Raw genomic sequence first — 25,644 nt, forward strand, 5'->3', positions numbered from 1 at the left:
CGAGCCACAGTTTCTCTGGCTTCGGCCCAGCCTCCTACGCGGTCGATATAATCATCCGACGACGAGGAACAACGCGTGCACACCGCAGAACCGCGGAGGAGGACAGAGGGGTAGAAGGGGGGAGGGGCGTCGACGACGGCGACGACGACGACGACGACGACGAAGAAGAAGAAGAAGAAGAAGAAGAAGAAGAAGAAGAAGAAGAAGAAGAAGAAGAAGAAGAAGAAGAAGAAGCAGAGGAGGCTGAAGGAGATGAAGGAAGTGGAAGAGAGGCATTGGCACGGTGCCGGGGCGAGGAATCAATGACCCAATCCCTCCATTGGTATTTTCGGTACCTACTTTGGATAATTGCGTGCTCCACCGGCCGCGAATACGCACGCACGACGAACGTGTGACTTCCTCCCTTTCCTTCTCCTCTCGTCCTCCATTCGTCAGCTTCGTCACGCGCGTATGAGCCTCCTCGTCGAGTTTGGCGAAACTAGAGCCAACTTGCCCCGACGAGATCCCGCGAAACTGGTCGAGTTCCCGCAGATCGCGTGAGTTCCCCCGATGGAATCTCCGGTTCAATCTGGGATACTTAGTTTCCTCGGAGCGAGATAATAATAACATAACTATATCTCTCGCGCATCGCGCGAAAAGATTTACGGGGAACTCGCGAGGTGAACCTGGAAGCCTGGCGTTTCGTCGTCTCTCGTATGGGAAACGGCGGCTATTTCGTTTCCGCGAACGCGTTTCGGATGCTGGTACGAAATACAGAAACGACGACGCTAGCCCCGCTGGCTATCTTTAGAGATCTCTCTCTTTTTCTCTCTCTCTCTCTCTCTGTCTCAGGTTAAATCTCGGGAAAGACAGACGTAATCGATTTTCCGCGAGCGGCCATCAACATCAACATCGAAGTACGAAGAAAATCCGCGATAGCGATCTGACGGGTTGGTTGCCACATGAATATGAATCGTTTCGTGAGATTTATAGTTAAGGTGTACCCATTGTGTGGATGCTGCGATCGGTATACGTTCTGAGAAATCGATCCGGCTGATGTCACGGCTTTATTTCCGCGGGCGATATCAGATGATGGTATCGCGCGCCGCGCTTTCGACCATCGATCGTTCCACGAAGCGACGATTACGCAGTCATCATTCCGGGTCCGGGAAATCGCGGCGATCTGTATGAAACACTTAGTTTTTCCGTCCCAGACGGACGATCGATTCGCCTGTGACAGCGATAGACGATGAAGAGCGAGAAGCATACGTCGGTTTCCGCTGAAGGAGCGGTTTCACGAAGCGTGAAATATCGGAAGGGAAATTTTTCATAAAACATACACGTTCGCGTCCGTCTTGAAACGTTACGTCAGTCAGTCAGTCAGTCAGTCTTTTTCCGTATCGCACTGGGAATCCCCGATTCGCGAATATAAAACGCAGTAACGCCGCGCTGGAAGACAATTGAAAATGTCTATAAATCGCAAAGAAAACGCAATTCTACGATGAGACTGTATTTACGAGGATCCTATATCAACGATGCGAATTTCGGACCTCTGCCACGTAGCTGTGAAGGGGACGAGGAACTAAGAACCAATCACTCACTGATTCTCTAATACGATTGGTCACTATGTGGCAAAAGTTCGAAAACTGCAACTATGGCCGGTCGAGTCTTATACTTAAGATCACTTTGAGTACTTTCTCAAGATGTCATGGACCAATCACAAAGCCGTATTAGCATCTTAAGATATTACTTAGGACGGCCTTGAAATAAGAATAGACCGTGAATACCGGGCCTGTGTGCCTACACGCACGTGAATGCGTTTCTTTAGCGCAGATTAGGAATTTGTGGGAAGAGGATGGAAGACAAGGTTTGGTCTTGCCGGGGAAGAAACCCGCCCCCGCTCCGGATAACAAGTCGCCATCGATAAAAGTCTTTTACCGGCTGCACTTATTAGCGATAAGAGATGAAGCTATCGGTGAATAAGCTCGTCAACTCGATAACTGCGCGGTAACAAGAATACATCTCTGAAAGATCGTCGGAATGAGAGAGGGGAAGAGCGGGAGAGCACGCGGAGTCTTCCTAAAAGGGAATTCGAGCGAGCCCATCGTACCTGAAGCAACCTTGTGCACATCTTCCATCTCTCTTTTTCTCTCTCTCTCTCTCTCTCTCTCGCCTTCTGCCTCTTAATCTCCTCCCTTCCTTGCCTCCTCCTCTCTCTCTCTTTCGCTCTCTTTCTTTCTCTCTTCTTCCGTGCGTTTCTTCGCTCGCTCGTTGCGTTCGCCCCCTTCCTTTTCTCCCGATCCGCCGCCTTTCTTCTCTCTTCCTCTTCGGCGCGCTTGAATCTCGTCGGATGAATCGAGTGGGAGCGAGACGGAATATGGAATAGTCGAAGAAGGAAGACCACCGATCGCGAGAGGGCGAGAGGAATGCAGAGCGAGGGATCTCTCGCTGTTGCCATGTGACCGTCGAGCGGCCGAGCGTGCGAGCGTGCGAGCGAGCGAGCGAGCGAGTGCCAACGCATCGACGACAATTTTTCCGCGGACCAACGTCCCGGACTGACGACTATTACCTCCCTTTTCCGCCGCTTCTTTTTCTTACTGTCCGCTTATCCCTGGCGTTACGCCGCCACGTAGCCTTATATTATACGCGTAATTCGCACGTACACGTGCGCGTTCATCAGCCTGATCTGTTTGGCCTCGAAATTGAAAGTTCAGCAATTATATCGAAAAGAAAACTCGATGCTGTCACGGTTTGCCAGCATCGGGATCCTCGGCGAAGAGCATGGCGAGCGGACTAGCTTTAAAAGCCGAGCTTTAGGGAGGGAAGAGGAGAAGGGCGAAGCGAAAAGAGACTGAAAGAAGAGAAGAGAGAGAGAGAGAGAGAGACGAAATTCGCCAGAAGGAAACGGAAGAGGGTACATCGCTCGGAGCGAGCGAAAGAGAGACGGACGAGGAAGCGGCGAGGGGCGCTCACCACCTCACGGCGCGCCCATTGCATTCCACGCATCCCTCGTTGCTTTGAGCCGGGCCGCCGAGTGCCGACCGAGTGCCCGAGAGGATCGAATACTATCGATCGTAGTCATTTTGCGGGATACCCGGCGCGGGTTCCCGTTCCGTTCCGCTCCGTTCGAGCTTTATATCGAGGAGGATCCGCCTCGCGTCTACGGGAGTCTACGGGTTCGGTCGCGCCGTAGAGAAACGTCCCTCTTTATACGTGGAAAAACTGTGCACAAGAATTATCATAAAAATGAATTAATCTTGAATTAAAAACTGCACACGGAAAACTGTCCACTAATTATTTTGTAAATGTTGTACTTTAAAATATTAAATACTCAAATACTTTGAACGTGCATTTTCGACACGACTAACATTTCAAAATATTAAAATAATTAAACAAATATTTTACACAAAAATATCACACACTAAAATTTTTTTATACAGTTTCTTTAAAATAATATTTATAGAGAAAAGACATTGTACACTACAATATTCTGCACGAGACTGATAATATTTTCCACAAATAAATTAAACAATAATAATATTGTACACAAAACAAGTTGTACGTAAAAAAATTGAAAGTGGAAAAACTATTCACGAATTAAAAATTGTACACAGCTATTTTCCACGTGCACTCCAACATATATTGTACTCAAATTGAACACATAAATACTCTGTGTGGAGGCTAAATGTCTTTTGAATGCAAAGAATGAACTGACTTTAAACAAAGGCTTTTTAAAATGTTAGTTGTATCGAATATGCACGTTCAAAGTATTTAAACGTTTAATTTTGAAGTATAATATAATTTGCAAAATAATTAGTGGACAGTTTTTGTACGCACAATATATCCGTGTGCAATTTTAATTTAAGACATTTTTATGATAATTCTTGTGCACAGTTTTTCATACAATTTTTTTGTGTACAATTTATTTGTGTGCAATATTCTAATCGTGAACGAATTACTTTTTGTAGAATATGATTAGTATCCTGGTGAATATAATTAGGCAAGTTGTGCTATTCTTGCGGTCTTTTTCGCCTCGTTACTATCTTATCGTCAGACAAAGATTAAATGCACCAGCGAGGTGTTGCATATTTAAATGCGTCTCGTTGCGAAACTCGATTCTCGTCGAGGTTGAAAAATAAATGACTAAAAAAAAACTCGGTAATATATATAACTTTATGTTTGCGTTAGGTGCAGGTGATAGATATTAATTAGTCGTTACGTTCGAGTTATGAATGGATGTGTGCGGTTAACCCGAGAATAGTTAAAAAACAAGAAAAACATTCCAGGTAACTGACTGTTTACGTTGTAAAATCATTCTGCAGTAAAATTTTATATCATAAACTCGAAATAATAATATAGTTTAAATAAGGTTTGAGTTTTATACAAGAGTTTTCTGCAAGAGCAAGTTTATCAATATCATTAACTTTATATGACAACGACTTTTAATTTTATTTTAAATTGTTACAAAATTGATTAGATAATATATTTCGTTCTTTTTCCAACAACTATTCTATACGAACCTTTAAATATACTATTCTAAAATTTGCAAAGCAAAAGCGTTTTATTAACTTTATTTTTTTTTCGTAAAAAATTAATTTTATATACATAATGTCCTTAGATAATATTAAATTATACAACAATCAATAATATATACTCTCTAAACTTTATAGAGTGAAAATACTGCCACTAGAATTTTTCGATTGGCTTTTCACTCTAATAAAAGTTAAAGTTTACTCTATTACAATTTTTTGAGTGGTTTTCCACTCTAATAAAAGCTCACTCTATATAAAATGGACTTCCATTGTAGTGGTAGTATTTTCACTCTCCTAGAGTGACTTTCCCTTTGTGAAGTTCAGAGACTGATTAATATAATAACAATGACATTCAACCAAAGTGTAAAAATCACCCTGGGTTATGGTTTACGCAAGGAAAAGGGATTTCTGAGCTATAAGAAATATCGTATACCAAATATATCTCCTCTCGATAAAAAAAAGCTCGGGTAATTCTATTCTACATTTAGCTCGCATCGTAGGCTCTGCTTAGGAGTTAATCGCTTCCCTGGAAATGCGCCGGAGCGCGCGATCGAAGCTCTTCGGTTACCTCTCGATTCCTTCCGTTCGGCGATCACCACCTACCCCCTTCCCCCTTGCGTGCCACAGGTTCGCGGGCCCGAATAACCCACCGTTATCTGCGATCTGCGCTGTAGACGACAACGACGGCGGCGGCGGCGGTTACGACTCTTCTCTTTCTTTAATCGCGAGAGCGCGAACGACCCGAAGCCGAACGGTGAAACACGCGCGCGCGCGCCGTCTCTGACGTCACCGGCCGTGGCTAAATTGGTTGAACTTTGAGCCGTTGAACGATCACTCGATCGCCGTCGTCGTCGTCGCCGTCCCGTCCAACCGCTCGTGGAATCCGCTCGCGTGTCCGCGCCGGAGAAACTTTTTCCGTCGTCGTCGTCGTCGTCGTCGTCGGATAATTATATCGAGAGCGAGGCGCGGTGGAGGAGCCTCGGCGAGTTGCGTCGCGGAATAAGATTATCTCGATCTTCCGTCACGGTTGTATTGTCGCGCGTTTTTTTTCCCCGTCATCGCCTCTCCGCCTCATCCGTCTATTATTTATTGTCGCCCGGCAGCTAAGTATGCGCGAGGAAGCAAACAACATCTCGCGCGCGCCAACAGCATCCGATGAACTTCCGCGACACGTAACGAGAGACAGCGTCATCATCATGTGTGCGTGTGTGTGTAGGTATCGTTCATTTCTCGTTGGAGATGTCCGATGCGTCACCCGATGGACGTATCGTCGTACCTGAGGACGAAATAGGTGTACGGCACTTTGTATTCTTCGCGCACGCTAAATCGCCCATCGTCGTCGGTCGTTCCGCGCCGCGCCGCAGCTCGAGAGGATCCTTGGAATCGGTATTGTCTCCCGTGGTGTAGTAGGTGGAGCAGGATACGTTATTATTCATCAGCGGTTTTGAACGCGATCTTCCTCTCTCTCTCTCTCTCTCTCTCTCTCCTAACCGACGGACATTATTATATCACGTGCGTTGCATATATCGTCGGTCTCGTCGGAGATCTCAATTTCGACCTACAATTATTAAGCCTCGAGGTGTCGCCGAGTACCTTCGAAGGTTTCTCGAAGGGATTGGAGAAACTGCATTCGCGAAGATAATCCTTGCACAGCCGCGAGGACATCGAGATTCCTTATGTTGCGTAATTAATTGTGGCGCAGTGATTAAATTAATTAAATGTATGTAACGTTTTAAAGCATTGCCCAAATAAATAAATAAATGTAGTGAATAGTTCGGTAGAACGATCATAAAGAGCATAAATATAGATCTAACTTATTGATAAACAGTATGATTGAGAAATGTAAGGATTTTATAGATTATTCTGTTTGAATACGTAAAAGTTTATTCGGAAATATTATTTGTTATTTACCTAAACGTTATTTATCTAAAACTGTGCAGCAAAAAATGATCATTCACGCTGTACAAGCCGCAATTAGGTTGGCTGCATCAGTGAAGAGAAAGCAGCTTTGCTATGAAATTCTTTAATATGATTAATTTTTGCTCTTAGTTTCCACCGGATTTAAATGTATAAATCAATCATAGTGAAAGAGCCTCACAAAGTTGCAAAGCTGCTTTTCCCGCTGAACTTAGCCATTACAAGTCAAATTATTCGTTGCTTTGTTCCTCGCAGCTGGTTTCAGGATATTCGCGACTAAAGTTTTTTGTTAGGGGAAAAAAAGAACGTAAAGAATTTACGGTTTTTACATTTCTATAACTTTTAGCTGTGGTATTGTACAACCAAAGCGTCCTTGAAACGAATCTCACGTTTCTTTTTTTCAGACTTGATAATTAGACTTTAATGTTCAATAGTCTTAACATTGACACGTTGATTATCAAATACAAGTTAACTCGATTTAATTTTTTAGAAGCAAAAACAAAAAAATATATATATATACACACACGGACAGGATTTTCTCTTAAAAATTATCCTTTGTTTAAAATTGTGATAATAGTGAGACAATGTAAACTTCGAAGAATATTACTATGCTTTTAGCCAAATTTAATCAAATTTGGCAAAATTTTAATAAATTTTACTATACTTTTAACAAAATTTACTAAAATTTTGCCAAGTTTTATTAAAATTTTAGTAAATTTTGTTAAAAGCGTAGTAAAATTCTTCACGTTGCCTCACCATTAATTGTTGCCACAATTCCAAGGATAATTTTCAAAAGAAAATTTGCTCCATGTATATTTCTAATGTATATTGATATAATACGTAACGTATTGAGACATGCTGATTTAATGACGTCGGGGACAAAGTTATCTAATTGCGCAATGGCAGTTAATGTGTTAAGAAGCAATACACGCTCGCTTTGTTAACGCACACTACCACGAGCATCACCACCTCGAACGCCTCGCTTTCGAGCGGTAATCTGTTTCCCAGCTGAATAGTTCTTGCATTCCATTTGAATCGCACACACGCTGTATATCAATTACCCGGTTGCTATCTTTGCGAAAGGAGGAGGCCTGATCTTCTATCCGACGAACGAAATCTCCGGCTTCATCGTGCTCGGTTTCATGTTTGAGCGTCCGTGCTTCTCCCCTTATCCGCTCGTCTCCTCGGTGGCTCCCGTTATCGATACAGTTTATCACTGACATGAATATCGACGGTATCGATACCGCAATTACCACCCTCGTTGCCGAATACACGGTAAAAGATCGATGGGCCCTCCCTTCCCCTTCCTTGATAGAAGATATTTCCTTTCGATCTAGACTCCCTTTTGTATCTTATCGCCACATATTAAATTGTTATCTCGCTCGTGATTAAATTAAAATTCAATTTTAATTTAATTAATGATAACTTAAAGCCATCAAGAAGAGCGTATCGTGAAATATTCCGAGTCTGTCGAGTTCTTACCGCTTTTATCTATATCTAAAACTTTACTGTTTTTATCTACTATGGAGAGAATGATTTTGCTAATGTATCTAACAATCTAGCTAGATACAGATGAAAAGAAGGTCTGAAAATATAATTTTAGCAAGATCTTAATTTTTATTTAAATATTAATCCGTGCAATATGAAAAAGAATTCTTGATTAGTTTAATTATGAGGACTCGTGTTCGATCACTTTTTCATCTATTTAAACTGAATTTAAAAAATCTCTAAAAATTTATGAATGTATACTTTGAAATTTCTTGTGAATAAAACTCCTTTGTCCCTGTAACAATTATCTGTGCTTCTTTTTGGAAAAAAAACTAAAATGTGGAGTAATTTAATTTAAAAAATCAATTACCTTTGAAATTTTGAGAAACTTCCGTGGATAGAAATCGGTCGGACCTTAAGCATTAATATAAATGAAATATTATATAATATATATAATGTCAATAAAGATGCAATAAAATAAAATAGAAACAATGCAGAAAAATACGATATAGATAAAAACAATTTGATATTGTATATTAATGATGTAAGTTTGCTTTCTTCTTCAATTTTTTAAACATATTCAATTCCCATGACAAATAATCCACGGTGTTAAATTTACTGCCAGGAAATTAATTTTTTTATCCCGTAACCGCTCCATCTTGTATACATAATTCGGACCAACATTGATAACGTTATCTTTTCAGGATGCTAGATTTCTGAATCTAAATTTCTCGTTTCCGGCGTGACGGGGAGGAAGCCCGAGTAGCGATCAACGATCGCTCTTCGCGCGGCTCTCCTTCTGAGAGATCGCCGCGATATTGTTCGGTGCGTGCGAGCGAGCGCGGGCGCGCGTTAAGCGATAACATCCTAATCTTCTAATCCGCCTCGTTTGTCCCACGAGTGAGAAGCGGAACTCATTGTCGCCACTTGCCGTGGAACGGGTCAAGGGTAGAGCCGACCCCCGTTGTCGCCGCACGGGGAACTCGCGCAGAGCTCGCGTGTTGCACGGGCGAATGAGGGGGACCCGGGGCGCTCGAAATTTCTCTCGATAAGATTCCGCGCGCGTTCCGCGCCGGAGATTTATTCGCGCTGATAGTGTCATCTCATTCCGGTACACAATTCTGCTCCCTTTCCTTCTCGCCTTCTTGCTTTCTTTCATTTTTTTTTTCTCCCTTACAACGCGCGCCTATCGAACCGTTTGTATCTGCCTCTTTAGGACAAATGTGATCCTTGTTTCTCGCAATTACGTCATATCTCGAGCGAGATGGAATTACGCCGACTGAGATTACATCACGGGCGTTTATGGGAGGGTTTCTCCCAAGATGTTACAGATTTTCGGAGATTTTTAAATCTAAATAACGGTCTCGTGAAATTGTTATATTATTTTTTAGAGTTTAAAATGATTTTCGCTAATTCGTGTAAATTTCCACGATCAAACGTTTAAAGATTGTTAATGTCAATGTACAAGTAGTAAAACAATAAATCTTCTAAAGCGGCGCTGTTCTAATTTCTCAGAAAGTAAGCATTGCATTGTATTAATAGTGATAAAAATATGATCTGCTTAGATAATCTTAAAGAAATAAAAATGAATGAGTCATGACTTTTTTTGCTATATAACATTTACTAAAAATGGATTTAACTTAATTTTATGCAACTCTTAATTAAGATCATTATTTTTTAAATAATAAAATGATTTAAAGTGAGATATAGAATGTTTGATCGCCATTTATTCGACCTTCTTAATATATATTTTTTTCATATTGATTAATATAACTGGCCTATAGATCATTTAATATTACTTTACTAGGAAAAATGTATCATCCTTATCTATTCCTTCCTCTTTAAGAGAAGTAATGAAAGAGGCGTCATTAAATCATCAACTTCAACGATTTGAATCAGTTATAAGTAGCGGATACTCTTAAATCTTAATCCTCCGGTCTTATCTACGTAACTGCACTCTGTATAATTGCCAGTTATCTCTTTTTTTTTAGAACAGAAGAAATCATTGAGAATCTTTTTTTCTTACAAAAAAGCTACTATACGACTTTATAGAGTTTCACAATCGATCAATACAATCAAACGTAATTCGCACAGGCGACAGTCAATTTGCTTTCGACTATTTCTGATTCTCTCACGGATCATAATATGCAAGCTCGTGAATTTGCAAAATCACAGCGGGACGATATACCTGGTGAATATTATATCTGATTGGAATCTTCTCACGATAGATGAGAAACCGCGTTCCAAACTCGCCTCGCGTTTCGTCCACTGCGCCCGGAGAGGAAACGAAGACGGGCACGAGAGAGGGAAGGACGGAAGAGAGTCGCCTCTCTCTCTCTCTCCGGGTAGCGAGGGAGCGAGAGAGACAGTGCGAGAGAAAGGGAAAGAGGAAAAGAAAAAGGGAATGAGAAATCGAGAAGACGAGAGAGACGAGCGAGCGAGCGACGTTTGAACGCCCACGCGTGCCGTCTTAATTACGCTCGGCCGGCCGGTTTTACGATTATGCCGCCTCGAAGAGGCCTCGGAGAGAGCAACCACCACGTATACCGTCGGCCTAAGCCCCGGCTCCTTTTATGGGCCGCGTTAAAAAGTAATTAGGACAGAAAGGCGGCGCGGGAATCGCGCGCGTCGCGAGAGAGATGTCAACGATAATCTTAATGACTATTGTATAAACGCGAGCGCGCCCGGCTGATAAGTTGATAAACGCGCTCTTGACGCTCGTGCGTGTCAGGATCTCGAGCGGAGATAAGCGGGAGTTTAGTTTCGTTGCCTATCGCGCCCGACCTAGTAAAAATCACGAAAGCGATCCCCTGGCTTAACTATCGCGGCGATGAGAATGTAGAGTATCTCACGTAAAGCGCTTGGCGAAGTTCTTATTTAAACGATCAAACACACACACACACACACACGTATAGAGAGAGAGAATAAGAGTTTGGTATGGCTACCAAATCTTGAGCGAAGTAAATCAAAACTTTTTACAGCATTGCCCAACCGCGCCCGAGCGTCCTACATAACTATTTTGATGGTCTAACAAAACATTATTTTCAGATCTTTATCTAGCTAAATTTTTAGATGCACGGGAAAAAGTTATCGTGAAATGAAAATTAATATTTTTTATTTAAGGATGTACTGCAGTCACTGCAAAGTAAATTGAAATTGAAAATTGTTGATTACTATTTATACTCTAAATAATAAATGTACACATGAAAGTTGCGCGAATAAAAGATAATATTTTTATCTAACATTTTTATATTTTATTTACTTTATTTGTTATTAAAAATTAAATTGTCATTCGGAAGCTTTTCATGATGATAAAAATTAAATTAATTTAAAAAATTGTGACAAAAAGTTTCAATTTTTAATACTTTGAAAGTACTTTAAGTATAAAATGGTTTACGCAAAGTTTCATTCTTGTTTTAATTTACTTTTAATTTTTTCTAATTCTCTTAAAATTAGAAAAAGCAAAAAATGAGTTGAATCGAGATAAAGTTAATCTATATTGATGGAAATAAACGTAAGAGCTGTGGATGAATGTATTGATTGATGAGATTGATAACGATGATAATAACGGAAGAATCTTGAAAAGGCGTGAATATCTATTCAAAGAAAATTACACGTTTATTATGTTGATCAACGAGATTGATGAATGACGGGCAGTCGGAGGCGATAAAATTAAAACGAAATTATATGTTTGATGAGACTGATGTGATTGACGATGTGATATAACTGGATAAAAAATACTTTACGTCACAAAGGCATTTCAAAGAATCTCTCGAAATCCATTTGCTGCCCCGTGGTATAAAACGCATTTTTATAAAGACGATTAAAATTGATAATTACATTATTAAATATAAAAGATCACTGACGAGCTTCATCACGTGACATAAAGTTCCGCGAGATAAAAGATCTCATTTCAAGCAAATCGACAAAAGTAAAGTGGAAAATGGAGCGAACAAAGAGAGAGAGAGAGAGAGAGAGAGAGAGAGAGAGAGAGAGAGAGAGAGAGAGAGAGAGGTGTTTTTACAAAATCGTTTTCTACAAAATCGTTTGAACGAATGGACATTCGAAGTGAAGACGGCGGAACTGTTTTCTGTTTGAGCGATCTGTTTGAGCGTGGAGTTTTTTCCTCCTTTTCGATATAGCAGCACAGGAAACTTTCGTTTACAAATAAAACGCGCGGTGACGCGTTGAGATGTTTTCCGAGCTTTCGGGCACGCGGGTAGCTCGCGATTTGCTGTAAAATTCCTCTCGGCGAGAAATCACGTTAGTATTATTCCTCGCTCACCTACTCTCGTGGAGAGAGGAGAGTACGATTTGATAATTTCGCGATCGCGTGATTGCGTTTGTAGACCTCTACGTGATCCATAAATAGCAATTTACAACTTAAGCCGGCTGAAATATTGCGAGTTCCTGTACGTGATCGTTGTGAATGCACCTTAGATTACCTCGGGGTTTCTTACGCGCGCGCGCACATGTGCACGTGGCTGGCGTGCGGAAAAGGAGAGCACGTTACGAGAGAGAAAACTTGCGCTTTTGGCAACGCCGGCAACGTTCCTGGACATCTCAGAGACAGGCATTACGCTATAAAAAGACCCACGTTATACTATTTTTCGGGGAAGTCCTTGCAAAATCCGCGGAGAGCGCCGTAAAAATGTTGCCATCAGCTGTCACGTAATGTTTCACGTGTTTTGCGTGCGCTTACAGAAAAATGTGGACCGGGGAAAAAGCCAGGGCGCTTTTTGGCAGAGGCGAATATGCCATCTTTGATGATGCGACGGGACGTTACGCGTATGCGTGCGTACGGCCTGATTAACGCGTGAACGCGCCGAAACGTGGCGTGACGCGCGGCCGAGTGTAAAAACTGTCAGGGCGCGTCGCTTATTAAATTGTCAAGAAATTGACGTCGTCCGGAACGGGAACAAGTCGTTTCACAGGCGACACTTTCCACGCGCGACCGTACAGAATTAAGCTCTCCTTACCGAGCCGATCTTTATACATGCGTCGTGTTTACCGCACACTTGCTGCCAGGTGCATTAATATACGGGGTGTCATATTAATCCCGTAACAAATTTCGCATTGGAAATCGAGAACTGCGAATTGAAGTTTTGACGAGTTAGAAGTTAGATAATTTTTTCAACCGTTTTGTTTTGACTGATTGAATCCCAAATCTCCAATTCGCGATTCTCAATTTCTAGTGCGTGCACGGCAGTGTTGGGCATTAATTGAATAACTATTTCCTTTTTCATTAAAATAATTGATTAAAGATATACATTTAAAAGTATATAATTATGTTTAATGTAACCAATTAATGAAATTAATTGATCAAATGGTTTTGTACAATTAATCGATTAAATTTTCGCTTAACTAGAAAATAAAGTAAAAAGTCTATTAAAAATTTATGGTAAATATTATCATGATTGAAATAAATCAAATATCGTTGATAAAAAAGAATAATCAGTCGTTACTCATTAAATTATATTTATAATTTTTACAAGTTATTACGAACCTGAAGAATGTGTTTGTCACCTATCGAAAAGATATTCAAAGTGATATGAATCGATAAATTATTTTATACATTATATTAATCAATGCTACTTACAGCTATCAATTAATGTTATAAATCAATGATTAACATTAACGATTTTCAGTCGGCAGCAATTATTTTAATTCATTCTATTGATTGAATTAATCCCAATTGCATACAACATTTATTTTAATTGGTTTATTTTACACTGAAAGAACTTTAATAACAGTTATCAAAAAAATAGTGAGAGAAATGCTATAATCAAACATAAAAATGTATTCAATCATTTGATAATACTTAATAAATACTTAGAAAAGTAAAATATTATTGATTATATTAATCAAATATTTGCATTATTTCATTTAATATTTAGTAGTTATTACCGTTTTTTAGTATATTGATTAAATATTTAATTGATTGTTTTCTAAGATTTATTTCAAGACCACTGAAAAGTTTTAATCGTTTATTATTATCAAGAACTAAATTTGTAAGTCGTAATAGTAAATTGATAATAGTTTGATTAAATTTAAACTAAAATTTAAACTAAATTTAAACATTGTTACACCAAATCAAGATAATTGTACCGTGTCGAAGAATTTTAGTGGTTTTCTCTGATTTATTAATATCTACAGAATAAAATGTAAAATAATTTTATTAAATTTACTAAAATATTATATTAAAATATGTACTTGATTTGATACAAGCAGAGCGAGCTTTAGCGAACATCGTTCCTCACTCACACCTTTCGAGTCGATTTCCCCTTCGGTTGAAAAAAAAAGAGGGTCACCATCTGTCACGCCATTAACGTTACACTCGTTCCTTTTTTTCCATACAAATCGTACTTTCAATAATTCCGACGTTCTACTCGTCGCCGCTCATGCGATCCAGAAACGTTACGCCCGAGACCACGTCTGATCCATACATAGTTAGTTTCGCTAGAATTTTCATTTCCCTCGTGCATGCGTAATGAACCGGCGGAATCGATGTTAGCCTGGCTTTCTTTCTTTTTCAGGTAAGAAAGGTGTGCGGCCGCTCGGAGCTGCTGCCGCCCGACGAGAGGAGCCTAGCGGCGTCCACCACCTCGGACGCAGCTGCGAAATCGTCGCCGTCGTCGCCGTCGTCGTCGTCGTCCATCATCGAGGTGCACGCAGCTGCTGTCGCCGCCGCCGCGTCCTCGTTACCGTCCTCGGCTCACGCACAGGACGACCTGCTGAACGAGTTGCACAAGCAGCTGGTCAACTTCCTGGCGAGCGTCGTCAGGTCCCGCATCTTCTACGGCACGCTGGCGGACGCGATCTGCGAGGATTACCCCGACAAGCACTGCTGGAACGGCGAGCGGATCGGAGAGTGAGTACAACTCTGTTGTTTCGTAATTTTTCTCGCCGCAGCACGGAGAAAGGATTTGCACTTTTCGCGCGGCACGCGAGAGATTGATCGACGGCAATCCACTTTTCATTGACGTCACCTGTGTATACATAATGCCCGGGCAAATAATAGCAGGTTCACTCCAGACGCGTTATCGGGGCCGAGCTGTTTGCTCCAGCAACAAAAGGAATAAAATGTGCGGCACGGTGCGGGCTCATTCGGGCCGGGCCGAGGCGAATAAATGGGCCGGGGCGAGAAGGGCCGACGGACGGATTCGCTCACGCGAGATTCGCTCTAATCGAAATCGCCCGCCGGTCGCCCGAAATCCGTGCCGCCGCCCTCGGAATGCGCCCTCGTGGGAACGAACGGCTCTCTCGCGGCGGCGCGCGCTCGCGCGAGAGAGCGGAACGCGAAGGTAGCTCTCTCGCACCCTTATTAATCAACGAGTGGCGGCGGGCCGGGTGGCCCGCTCGCCTTAGGTTGCCCTCATAACGGTGAGAAAGAGAGAGAAAGAGAGAGCGAGAAAGGGAAAATGTCTCTCTTTTCCCGCCCACGATGGATCGCTCACGCGCCGAATTGTTCAATCTCGTGATTTCGATCGATTATGCGCCACTGCGAACTTAACCCTTTGACAGACACAATTAGACGGTGGATTTTTGTGAAAACGTGTTTTTCCGGTCGTTGCAGATTACGAATATGAATTCGGATTTGAAAAGAAAATGAATTTTTCGCAACAATCTTGTCATTTCACAGATTTTTTAGGTCGATTACGAATTTGATATCAAACTTTCAAAATTTTCACATTTAAAATATAAACGAAATATGTACAGTTATTTATTTAAAAAACTTAAAAAACTAAAAAATTTTTTAAAAACTTGAAGGACAAGAATTTAGAAAAATAAAAAGGTACAATTATTACGGCCAAATTTCAAAAGCAACGATAATAAAACTGCGGCAATGTAAGTGGTCCATGGAGCAGGGTCCCTGTAAGGGTTAATTAACCATCGGCGACGAAACAGAGAGAACTAGGTCCAGACTTCTCGCCTTTATGCTTTTCGAGATGCTGCTGCTCGTCCGTGAAATGGGAGTCTCTCGTTGAAATCAAGAAACAGAAAGAGAGAGGTAGAGAATGAGCCTCGGATTCGCCCCCTGCAATAATATATGTATGACCGATCACGCGGTTAAGATAATTCGCGGGATAATCGAACGGCGAAGGTAAGATGCGTGGCCCTAAATGAGATTCTGTATATCGCGATGAGAGAAAGAGAGAGAGAGAGGATTGTATATCCGAAGTGCGCGCCACGTTCGCCCGGAGCAGCGCGGCGATTCGTTAATGCGATGCCGCGAGATGAAGTTTTCAGCAAAATGTTGCTCGCGCGCGACCCCCTCTCTCCTCCTCCAACGCCTCTTCTTCCACCTGCGGGCGGCTTCAATTGTTCCCTTTGCGCGCGTATCTCACTCTTCTTTGTATTCCGCGCGCGGGCGAGCGGGCGCCCGCGCAAACGTCACGCGCGCGTGCGGCTGCAGCGGAATCTCCCACATGTGAATGCGATTTTACGGCAGCGCGTTACGTTCCAAAGTTGTCGCGAGAGCGGTGGTACCGCCGATAACGTATTCCCAGCAGGCGCGGCCGTTAAATCTCCTGAAATCCAGGTTTACCCCCCCCCCTTCCCGCCCTCAACGCGCGGAGTCCTCCGCGCGCGCGATCATCCGCTCCATCCGTGTATGCGCACACGCGCATGTAAATATGCACACACGCCGTTCGCGTGCCGCCACGACTTTCCTCCCAGCGAAAGAGCTCTCTCTCTCTCTCTCTCTCTCTCTCTCTCTCTCTCTCTCTCTCTCTTTCTCGACATACACGAGTATAGTATCTGACTGTGGAAATCTAAATGGGATTCGATCCGTCGAGGAAGCCGTCGTGGATGCCGCACGATTCGATCCGAGAGCGGGAAGCGAAACCGACTCCCTCGATTACTCGCTCGCCAGCTCGCTGGTAATTCGATTCTACGTTGGGGGTTGATTGAAAAGCGGGCGTCTCTCACGCAGTATTCGCCGGTGCGCGCGCGCACACGCGCGCACACACACACACACACAATCGGTTTTCCGAAAATAATTTATGCTGCGTGGTAGCGAATTTAATTAATTTCGGATATTGCGCGAGTAAATTAAATTAATTAAACGATCGAGAACCCTCTTTCACCCCGGCTTCTCGCCCTCTGACGCTCGTAAATCGGAACATCCTGCATAATTCCGTTTAAAAATGGATGGGATCCGTGTGACGGATATGATAGGGCATGATGTGATTTATTTGTTTAATTGACAGAATGAGAGCGTACGAATGTGACACCATTAACGGTGAACGCTGCTCAATTATCTGAAATCATAAAAGAGAAAGCATCTATGTTAGATCGTCTTTATGGATATAGTGACTCATAATAATTCCGTTTTTAAGTGATGATAATTATAAAATTTTTTTGCTTAGTAGCTTATTAATCTTAGATAATATATATAATAACTAATTTATTATAAGATATTTTTACTTTTGACCATTTCGAAACTTTTTTAAGACGTTTTGACATTCAATTACGTATACTTTCTCGCTTTTGTTAACTTGAACGTACTATTGCACAAATAGGCAAATTTACTGAATGCGTGCCACTTAAATTATTAATAATTTTTATTATATTTTTTATTTGGTGCTGATTTATACGTTGAAAAATGTTGGAAAATGTAGTTTAATATTTCAGGTACTTACTGCAACATTATTTAATTTTTTATCTATTACAAATTAATTTTTTATAAGCCTTTTAGCAACATGCTGCAAAAATATATGATTGACAACCGGTCATCTCTCGTATCTTTAGTTTTTCCAAATTATATCGTCTTCGAAAATATCGAATAAAAAAAAAGTATAAGGAATCATAATACTTATTAATCGTCTATTGAAAAAGGATATCAAATATTTAATAATTAATTAATAGCAGTAATGAAAAAGTAACGTTGAATAAAACTTACTGGAAATTATTTTTGCAATGTACATATTTTTTTATGTTAATTATTAGTTTTATTATTATTAATCTTATATTAATATCATTGTTTGTAATACATTTTTTGTATAATGATACGATTTAGGAAACTTGATAGATTTTTTAAAATATTGATTTAATTTTTATAATAATCAATGTACGCACATTTTTATAAATAACATCCTAAGTAATAATATTCATAATTTTAAGTCTAGAATCGATTGAATAATATAATATATTGACAAAAACGTTGAGTTTTCACATTAAAATCATTAATAAAGTAATTATACGTAAAATGCAAATGGAGGACATAATACTACCTCCTCTTCTATATTTCACAACTGTGCGCCAGCTGGAATACAATCTTTTTATCAGATGACATCTCCATGCGATACAGTAGCATCGATAATAGTGACTTTAGCGACCTCCTCAGCTACAAGATTTTAACGCGGCGAGGAAGGGGAGGTGGGGAAGGGGCTGAAAAAAGAAAGATGCGACTTCTTCAATGCCACTCTCGGACATCGGCGATGACGACGTCGTCGGTAACGGCGCAAAAGGGGGCGGAGGGGACCGGAGGGAGGAGGACGGAACCGTGGAACGGCGAAAGAGAAAGAGAAAGAGAGAAATCGAAGATCAAGGAGAAAGAGGAAGATGACGTGTCGAGAGGGTGCGATGGGGGGGAGAGAGGGGGGGAGATGGCAGCGCGTAGCCTGTGGGACGCCAAGCCGCCAAAGAGTCTGGCAACGAGAGCAAACGGGCGCCGCAGCGTCGCCCGGTACCTGATGGCGCGCGCGTGTGGGTGCGACACGTATGCGGCTCTTACATGCGCGCGGATAAATACGGATAATATGCGCGCGAGCTACGTCATACGTATATACGTGTGCGCTCATAAATGCGCGCGGGTCCGCTGATGCGCCGGACCGGACGGATGGAATGGGCGAACGGACAAACAGACGAACGGACGTTACAGACGGACGGATGAACGACGCAGCCAAACATCTTAGCCACGAGGTCACGATGTCGCAAGATCATCCGCGTTGCTATTTCTCGCCGCAAGAATTCCTCTCGTTTCGCTTCTCTCTTCGCTCCCGAGCCGATTAACGCTCGAGCGTATCCCCTTCCATCACGCGAAATCGATCCTCGTCAGTCCCGCGATCTCTCGCGGTTATTAAACGGCACCCGCGCCGTTGAATTCCCGATTGTCGAGTTACAGTCGAGAAAACATTGAAATCGAACGATTTAACTCGAGAAATATATTAATTTCAATTCGATTTTAATTTATTTTTTTACGTATTCATGTTAAAGAAAAAAGTTATAAAGAGAATAAGAGATTTTTATTATCTTTTTATTGATAAATGATATTCGATTAATAAAGAATTTTAGTTATTATTTTGAGTTGGATAATTATATATAATTTATAGATTATATTCAAATAATATCATAGTAGACTGCTTTAAAAAAGAATCGAAATCACTTATTCATTGATCCATAAAAAAGCAAATATCTCTTACTTTTTTATCTTTATTTTCAACTTGTAGCAATTTTTTCCTTATCTCGTCACCGATTTTCGGAAAAATTTTTACCTCTAAATTAGGAGCATCCTGGAACTTAACAATTAATATGAATGGTGGTTACTTTGAGACTGAGCAATTCAACCGCAGAAATAGACTGATTGTAGAAATTGTATATTTGATCACATATTTTGCGTTAAAATAATAAATTTGTTGTTACATATGCGTTGAAAGTGGTTCTTTTTGTGTCGCTTTTTTGTAGGTAAAGTCGCTGATTTCAAGACTTTAACATTATTGCACAGTTTATGTCCTCTAAAATGGCGTGAATCGTGGCGAAAAACATTTCAACACGTTTGATTATTTCAACACTCGTATGCGCGTGTCATTTCACCACACGCACATGGTAACTCTCGCAGAATTGACCGACGCTTTGTCGCTTTCGCAAACCTAACTTTGGTTAACTTGTCAATTTGCGAGAACCCAAGCACTCAAAGGACCACACAGCGACGCACGGATAACAAAAAATGCAACACGGACGTAATAATCTTTTGCATTTGTGCATAAAAAGCCGACTTTACGCCCTTGTTACATAATGTACTATTAACACCCAACTCACAGTTAAAAATAACAAAATGTTACTTGATTCGAGAATTTGAGAAATTGATTTGATATTTTATTAACAGTGCAACGCTAAAGAATTTTTTAAAAATCCTTTCTTTCAAAACTACATACATAAAAATGAAGAACACGCGTTGCGAACCATCACCATGATTATTTATTAAAAATGCGGATGTAACTTGATGTAAATGAGAGAAGAATGAGAGACGGATATCAGTTTTTTTTTTTCCATATGCTTTCGAAATTCTGCGCTCGAGCCGAATGGTATCATCATCGATAATTCAATGCGTCGTCGTTAATACCCGGCCGTTGGACGCGTTTCCGTAGCAGCGGTCGCTCTAAGCGCAATGCAAAAGTAATCCCTCCCCGATTAATCCTATCCGGCGACACGCACTCCGCGTCGTTCGATGATGAACCGCGGAATCTGATATCTGAATCGCGTGCTGAAACCGTATATCGTCCGTGTCCGATACGGCCGGAGAGGCGCTTCGCGTCGCGCCGGGCGCGACGCCCGGCCGCCGGGCGATCACGTATCCGCTTCGGAAAGCGAGTTCCCCGACGATGACTGGATCATCGACGGCCACGGCGACGGCGACGGCGACGGCGACAACGGCGAATACGAAATCCCGACACCTTCGCGGCGCGCGTAACGCGATGACGATGCGCCGAGCGCTCACGCGCATATTTTCATCGATCTCGCCGCTCCTGCGCTGACAAACAAGCGAATGCCACTCGGGAATAATTGGACCATGCGTTGCGCGAATTACAGTTGCGAAAGGACCGACCGGGGGTATAACGTTTTACGGGCAAAAGAATCGGGGTGGAAATGTTACTTTCGCGGTGGAACTCTGTAATTAAATCTGGAAAAGCGCTCTGCACTCGACCGAAAGCGCCGTTTAAAACTTTTATTTCGTTTCGCGGAACACTTGAGGAAGTTGGCGGTCCATCAGTTAGCTCGCAATTACTCGCGGATAAGAGTTTTTTTTTTTTTCTTTCTTTGCGCACAAAAGCACTGTAGATCTCCCTCCTTCATAGATAAAGTTCTGCATCGCGAGTTCCGTTGCTGCGCCGAACGTCGGGAAGTTATTCATTTCTAGCATAAATCTAAGAAGGAAAAAGAAAAAGATGAAGAAGGAAACACAAACGGGTGCATCAATCAGAGATAAGTGCGGCAGATAATACCACCGTGGCTCGCTAAAGAAGAACGCGTGCGTCATCGGCGGATCGCGCGCGTATATATCGCGGTACGATCATTCTTCTAATTTAGCTGCAGCCTCATCGACACGCTCGGTTGACGTCGAACAGCGCGAACGATATATTAGCATACGCTTATCCGATACGTCGCCGTTCGAATGGGAACGAATTGCGCGGACGATATATGTTATAAATAATGCATTCGCGTCTAACTGCCGCACGCGGTGGATGATGGCGCGTATATATGTATCGAGACATTTCGAGAGATAGCGTCCGCTGGAATATCAATGTTCTAGCGGCGAATAGCAGTGAATAGCGAGTCATTCATGGAGAGTCCGGTTCGGCCCTATTTGTCACGCAGGCATTGATGAAAAAAATGCGCCTTTTGAGAAGCGAGGGAGCCGCAGATCGGGCGTCGACGATAAAGACCTTGCCGCGCGGGCGATAACGAGTGACGTTTTGAAATTGAAAATAAAAAATGTCCGTTAATGTTAAATAACGATTAAAATAAAATTATTAAATTTTAGATATCTCCATACGAGTTAAAATTAGGTTAGGTTACTTAGATTAAAATTAAATTATATATTGCTGTGAATTCTAGCTTGAACGGCATGCTTAAAAATTTTTAATTAAAATCAATTTTGGAATTAAATTAAAAATTAAAATTAAATTAAAATTCGCTTAAAATTGATTGAATTATTATTACTCCGAAATATAATTTTATTAAAGTTAGTATGCAAATGTGATGAACTCAATGCAAAACCGACGGCGTGAAATAACAATTTTGTAATTAGTTAATTTTTTTTTTTTTTCGTTAACGAGAGGCGTACGTGAAGTTCTAAATAATAATCGTTCTCTGTTCTCTCAGCCGCGACGTCCGGTTTTTGTTCCTGCCAAATTGTCGTCTTTTTTTTTTCACGACGATCGGTATCTTCTAACAATCGTGAGAACGCGCTGTATCCGGCCATTAAGGAGACTAGTCGCGATTAATTTAGTTGCGTTTAGCGCTTCAATGTGACTGACGAACCGCCGCGATAATCGGAGCGAACTTCTTGTCGTTCATCCGCTCAATTATAAAAGCGCTTCTCTCTCTCTCCTTGCAGCGAAGCGGACTTGATTAAAGCAATTCTAAAACGAAGCTACTCCTCGATACAGCAATTTTATCTTGATTGGATGCCTCCTCTAAAATGGCTATTTCGATCGTGTTGCCGTATTCCTCAACACAAACGCAACCCAATGGTCGTGTCGATCGTTGTTCCAAATTCCAATGTGACTCATACGAATACTGTTCCTAAATCAACATTGCGGCCTTTTGCAGAAAATTTGATGTCATTTCTCTCCGAGATTTATAAAATATCATCAATTATAGGAAGTGTTCAATTTTAAGATATTGATTCTTAAAAATCTGTGTGCAAGAGCTAAAATGATTTTAGTTTTAACCCTTTGTTACATAGCGGGCAATATATATGACTCATCTTCGCAGTTTTCATGTATTTTACAATTAATTTTTGTAACATATTTGATATTATTGTGTTCCTTGGACTTGCATCTGTATATGACTAACATAATAACATAATATATATAATTATATATATAATAGTATAATTACATAAATATATAATTATTTTCTTATTTTTTTATCTACCATTGATTCTAAATTCATTTATTTGCTTATTTTATATGCATATACAGTTTTATTATTAAAATTTGAATCAAAATTTGACTCTTTGCAAGATTTTGTTTTAAAAATCATTTATATTCTGCAAAATTGCTTAATTAAAAATCTTTCTTTTAAGGAAACGAACGGCAGTGGGGAGGATAGTAAGTGTTGCATCAAAAATTGATTCAAAAGTTGCATAATTCGTAAATCCGCCATTTTCTATTTATATATTTTGACTTTTGATTGAAATCAGAAGCCTAAAAAACTCTTACTTATAAAGTGTTATACATAAATAACCCACAGTTAATTTCCTTTAATTTGGTGGCAATTAACAATTTTAAAAGCCTATACTAAAATTTAGCAAAATATGTAACAGAAAAATTGGTGCAACAAAGGAATAAATAGTGTTTAGATTTACAACACTAAAATGTTCAAACTTAAAATTTATTTATGAAATTAAAACACTGTTTAAAATTAAAATATTGTTCAATATTTAAAGAACGGAAACACAAATATCTTACAATCAAATCCTTTTTCTGAGTGCATCAGAAACTCAGTTTTCAGTTTGAGTTTCTGGACAATCAATTTACCATTCTCTTCCGCGCTTTTTCACGTCCACTGAAGGTAGATGGGTCGTGAATGTTTGCCGTCTTGAAAAATGAGTCGCGGTCTATACAATTAAGTTTTGGGAAAATCCTAGTCTATATCATCTAGGAATACCGTATTAATCTATCATCCTCTTCTTCTCGAGGAGATAAAGGATGGCCCCGGGGAGGATACAACTTTTGTATTTAGGTCGGAAACCAAACCGATGTCCTATTTCACGGCGAGATGATACGGGCACCTCCTTCTTCCTCGCGCACCTAAGGAATCCGCGGAATAATGGCGGACCGTCTCACGGCGCTCTTTCTCGGCATTGAAATATTAATCTGCCCCAAAGCGCGTTCCATCTTCCGGCGCTCGAGATCGATGCCGCGCGCGTATGTGCTCCAGCACCCGAATCACCTGTACGCGATATAAAGAACCCCGCGTCGTTTTTTTACCCTCTTCCCTTTCGTTCGCGAATTCCTTGGTCAATTTGCTGCGGGCGAGGTCACCGGAAAAGCACTCCCGAGCGTTATAGTCGCGCGAAAGTCAAATCTTTCGCGAATTTACCACCGCCATCCCTCTTATTCAGTTTTCGAGCGAGCTTCGCTTTAAACGGAAACTCAACTCTCGAGCTTTAATTACAAAAACGTCGATCGCCGAGGAACGAAACCGTTTACCGAGGAAACAAGCTCGGATCGAAATAACCAGCTCCCGAGGCGGAGGGGCGGGAGGGAAGAAGGGGGATCGGAGGAATTACATTTATTCTATTTCTCTCTTTGTCTCCCCCTTGTCTCTGGTTGCAGCGTCAATTCATCAAATACTCCGTACGCGCAACGTGGTGGAAAATGCCGTTTCGTTTTCGTCCGGACGGTTTTCGCGTTCGATCGCCGGGAGAACCAGTTTTTGTCCGCTCGTTTCATCCCGGGTCTTCGCCTCAACCCGTCTCGACGAGATCGCGCGGATTGTACGCGCCGTGTCGGGGATGAAGAGGTGCTCGACCGGAGAAAGGAGAGAAAGGAAGAGCGACAGGTGGGGTGCGAAAGAAAGCAAGGCGCCCTGTATATAACATTTCACCTCTTAGTCTTTTTCGCTCTCGACGAGTGCGTGTATTGTTGTGCGCTAATGATTTTAAAGGCACTGTAAGATTATAATTCCCCTCTCGAGTTTCACGAAAATGTCGAAAAACTCGCGAACTGACAAGGGGGAGTCCGTAAAGGAAACTTTACGCGGGTTATATAGTGCCTTAAAAGAAGATATGACTCGAGATAGATGCCGCGGGGTGCGATTTAGCGGAAAAGGAGCGGAGGAAAGTTCGCGGGGTGAGAGGAAAAATTGCTGGAAGAAGGTGCGGGGAAAACTGTGTGAGGCGCGACATGTGCGCGCGCGGGGGGTTAAAAGGAGTGAGGGGGGAGGAGAGGGTGAAGGACGATCTCCCTCAAAGGAGGTCGTTCCGTGAATGGCCGGCATTCAGGAGCACCGGGAAGAAGAGTCGGCCCCACGACTTCGACGATATTTCAAATCGAGCTATCATGCCATCCAGCCACTCTGGATACTCCGGTACGCCTGTTTGGCGATGTAATATTTTTCATGCGAATAGGGGGAATAATAGCGGAAAGAAGAGTAGTCAAGCGAAGAAATTGAAACATCTTCGGACACATATACACAGAGAGAAAAATGTTAGACATTTATATAAAAGCCAATATACCGGTACACGGTGAGTAGTACTTTCAAAAATGCCAGAATATGTAAACGTTAGTCATCATTTTTTCTATACAATCATAATAATTTCGTGGATTAATAAATTATCGCAAATTAATCGCCATGCTAAGGTTTGAGATGAGTTTCGCTTCATATTGCCGGTATTTGTACAGAAGAAATAATATCAAACATAAGTATTGATTTAAAATTTATATATTCTATCTAATAATCATTGTTTAATATAAGCAAGAATTTATGTTCACGCTTATACATGAAACGATGACAATCTTGCTTATATATAACTTATTCTTTTTTAAAGAATTTGATAATCTTATATTTCAACAAAATAATACAGAATTATTTTGTGTTCGATATTTTTTCCTTCCAACTTATGAAAATTGTTATCGAGAGAATAATAATATATTTTACTCAATAAAACTATATAAAATTTCTCATATAAACAAGTTGTGTTTGTTTAAAATGTTTTAATAAATAAATCGCTTTGAATCTCATTTAATCTTATTTCAATATATATTTTTCACAA

At 41.1% G+C, this 25,644-nt stretch overlaps 1 protein-coding gene across 1 annotated transcript in view; it reads left to right on the plus strand.

Annotated features, from left to right (window-relative positions):
* The window catches only part of LOC105835435 (division abnormally delayed protein), a 55,305-nt gene that overhangs the window by 20,421 nt on the left and 9,240 nt on the right, over positions 1-25,644 (plus strand). Inside the window, exon 5 of the mRNA XM_036289780.1 lies at positions 14,453-14,787. Coding sequence (XP_036145673.1) covers positions 14,453-14,787 — 335 coding nt within the window. The remainder of the gene's footprint in view (positions 1-14,452; positions 14,788-25,644) is intronic.

The sequence above is a fragment of the Monomorium pharaonis genome, chromosome 7, assembly GCF_013373865.1.
Source record: "Monomorium pharaonis isolate MP-MQ-018 chromosome 7, ASM1337386v2, whole genome shotgun sequence".
Taxonomy (NCBI): domain Eukaryota; kingdom Metazoa; phylum Arthropoda; class Insecta; order Hymenoptera; family Formicidae; genus Monomorium; species Monomorium pharaonis.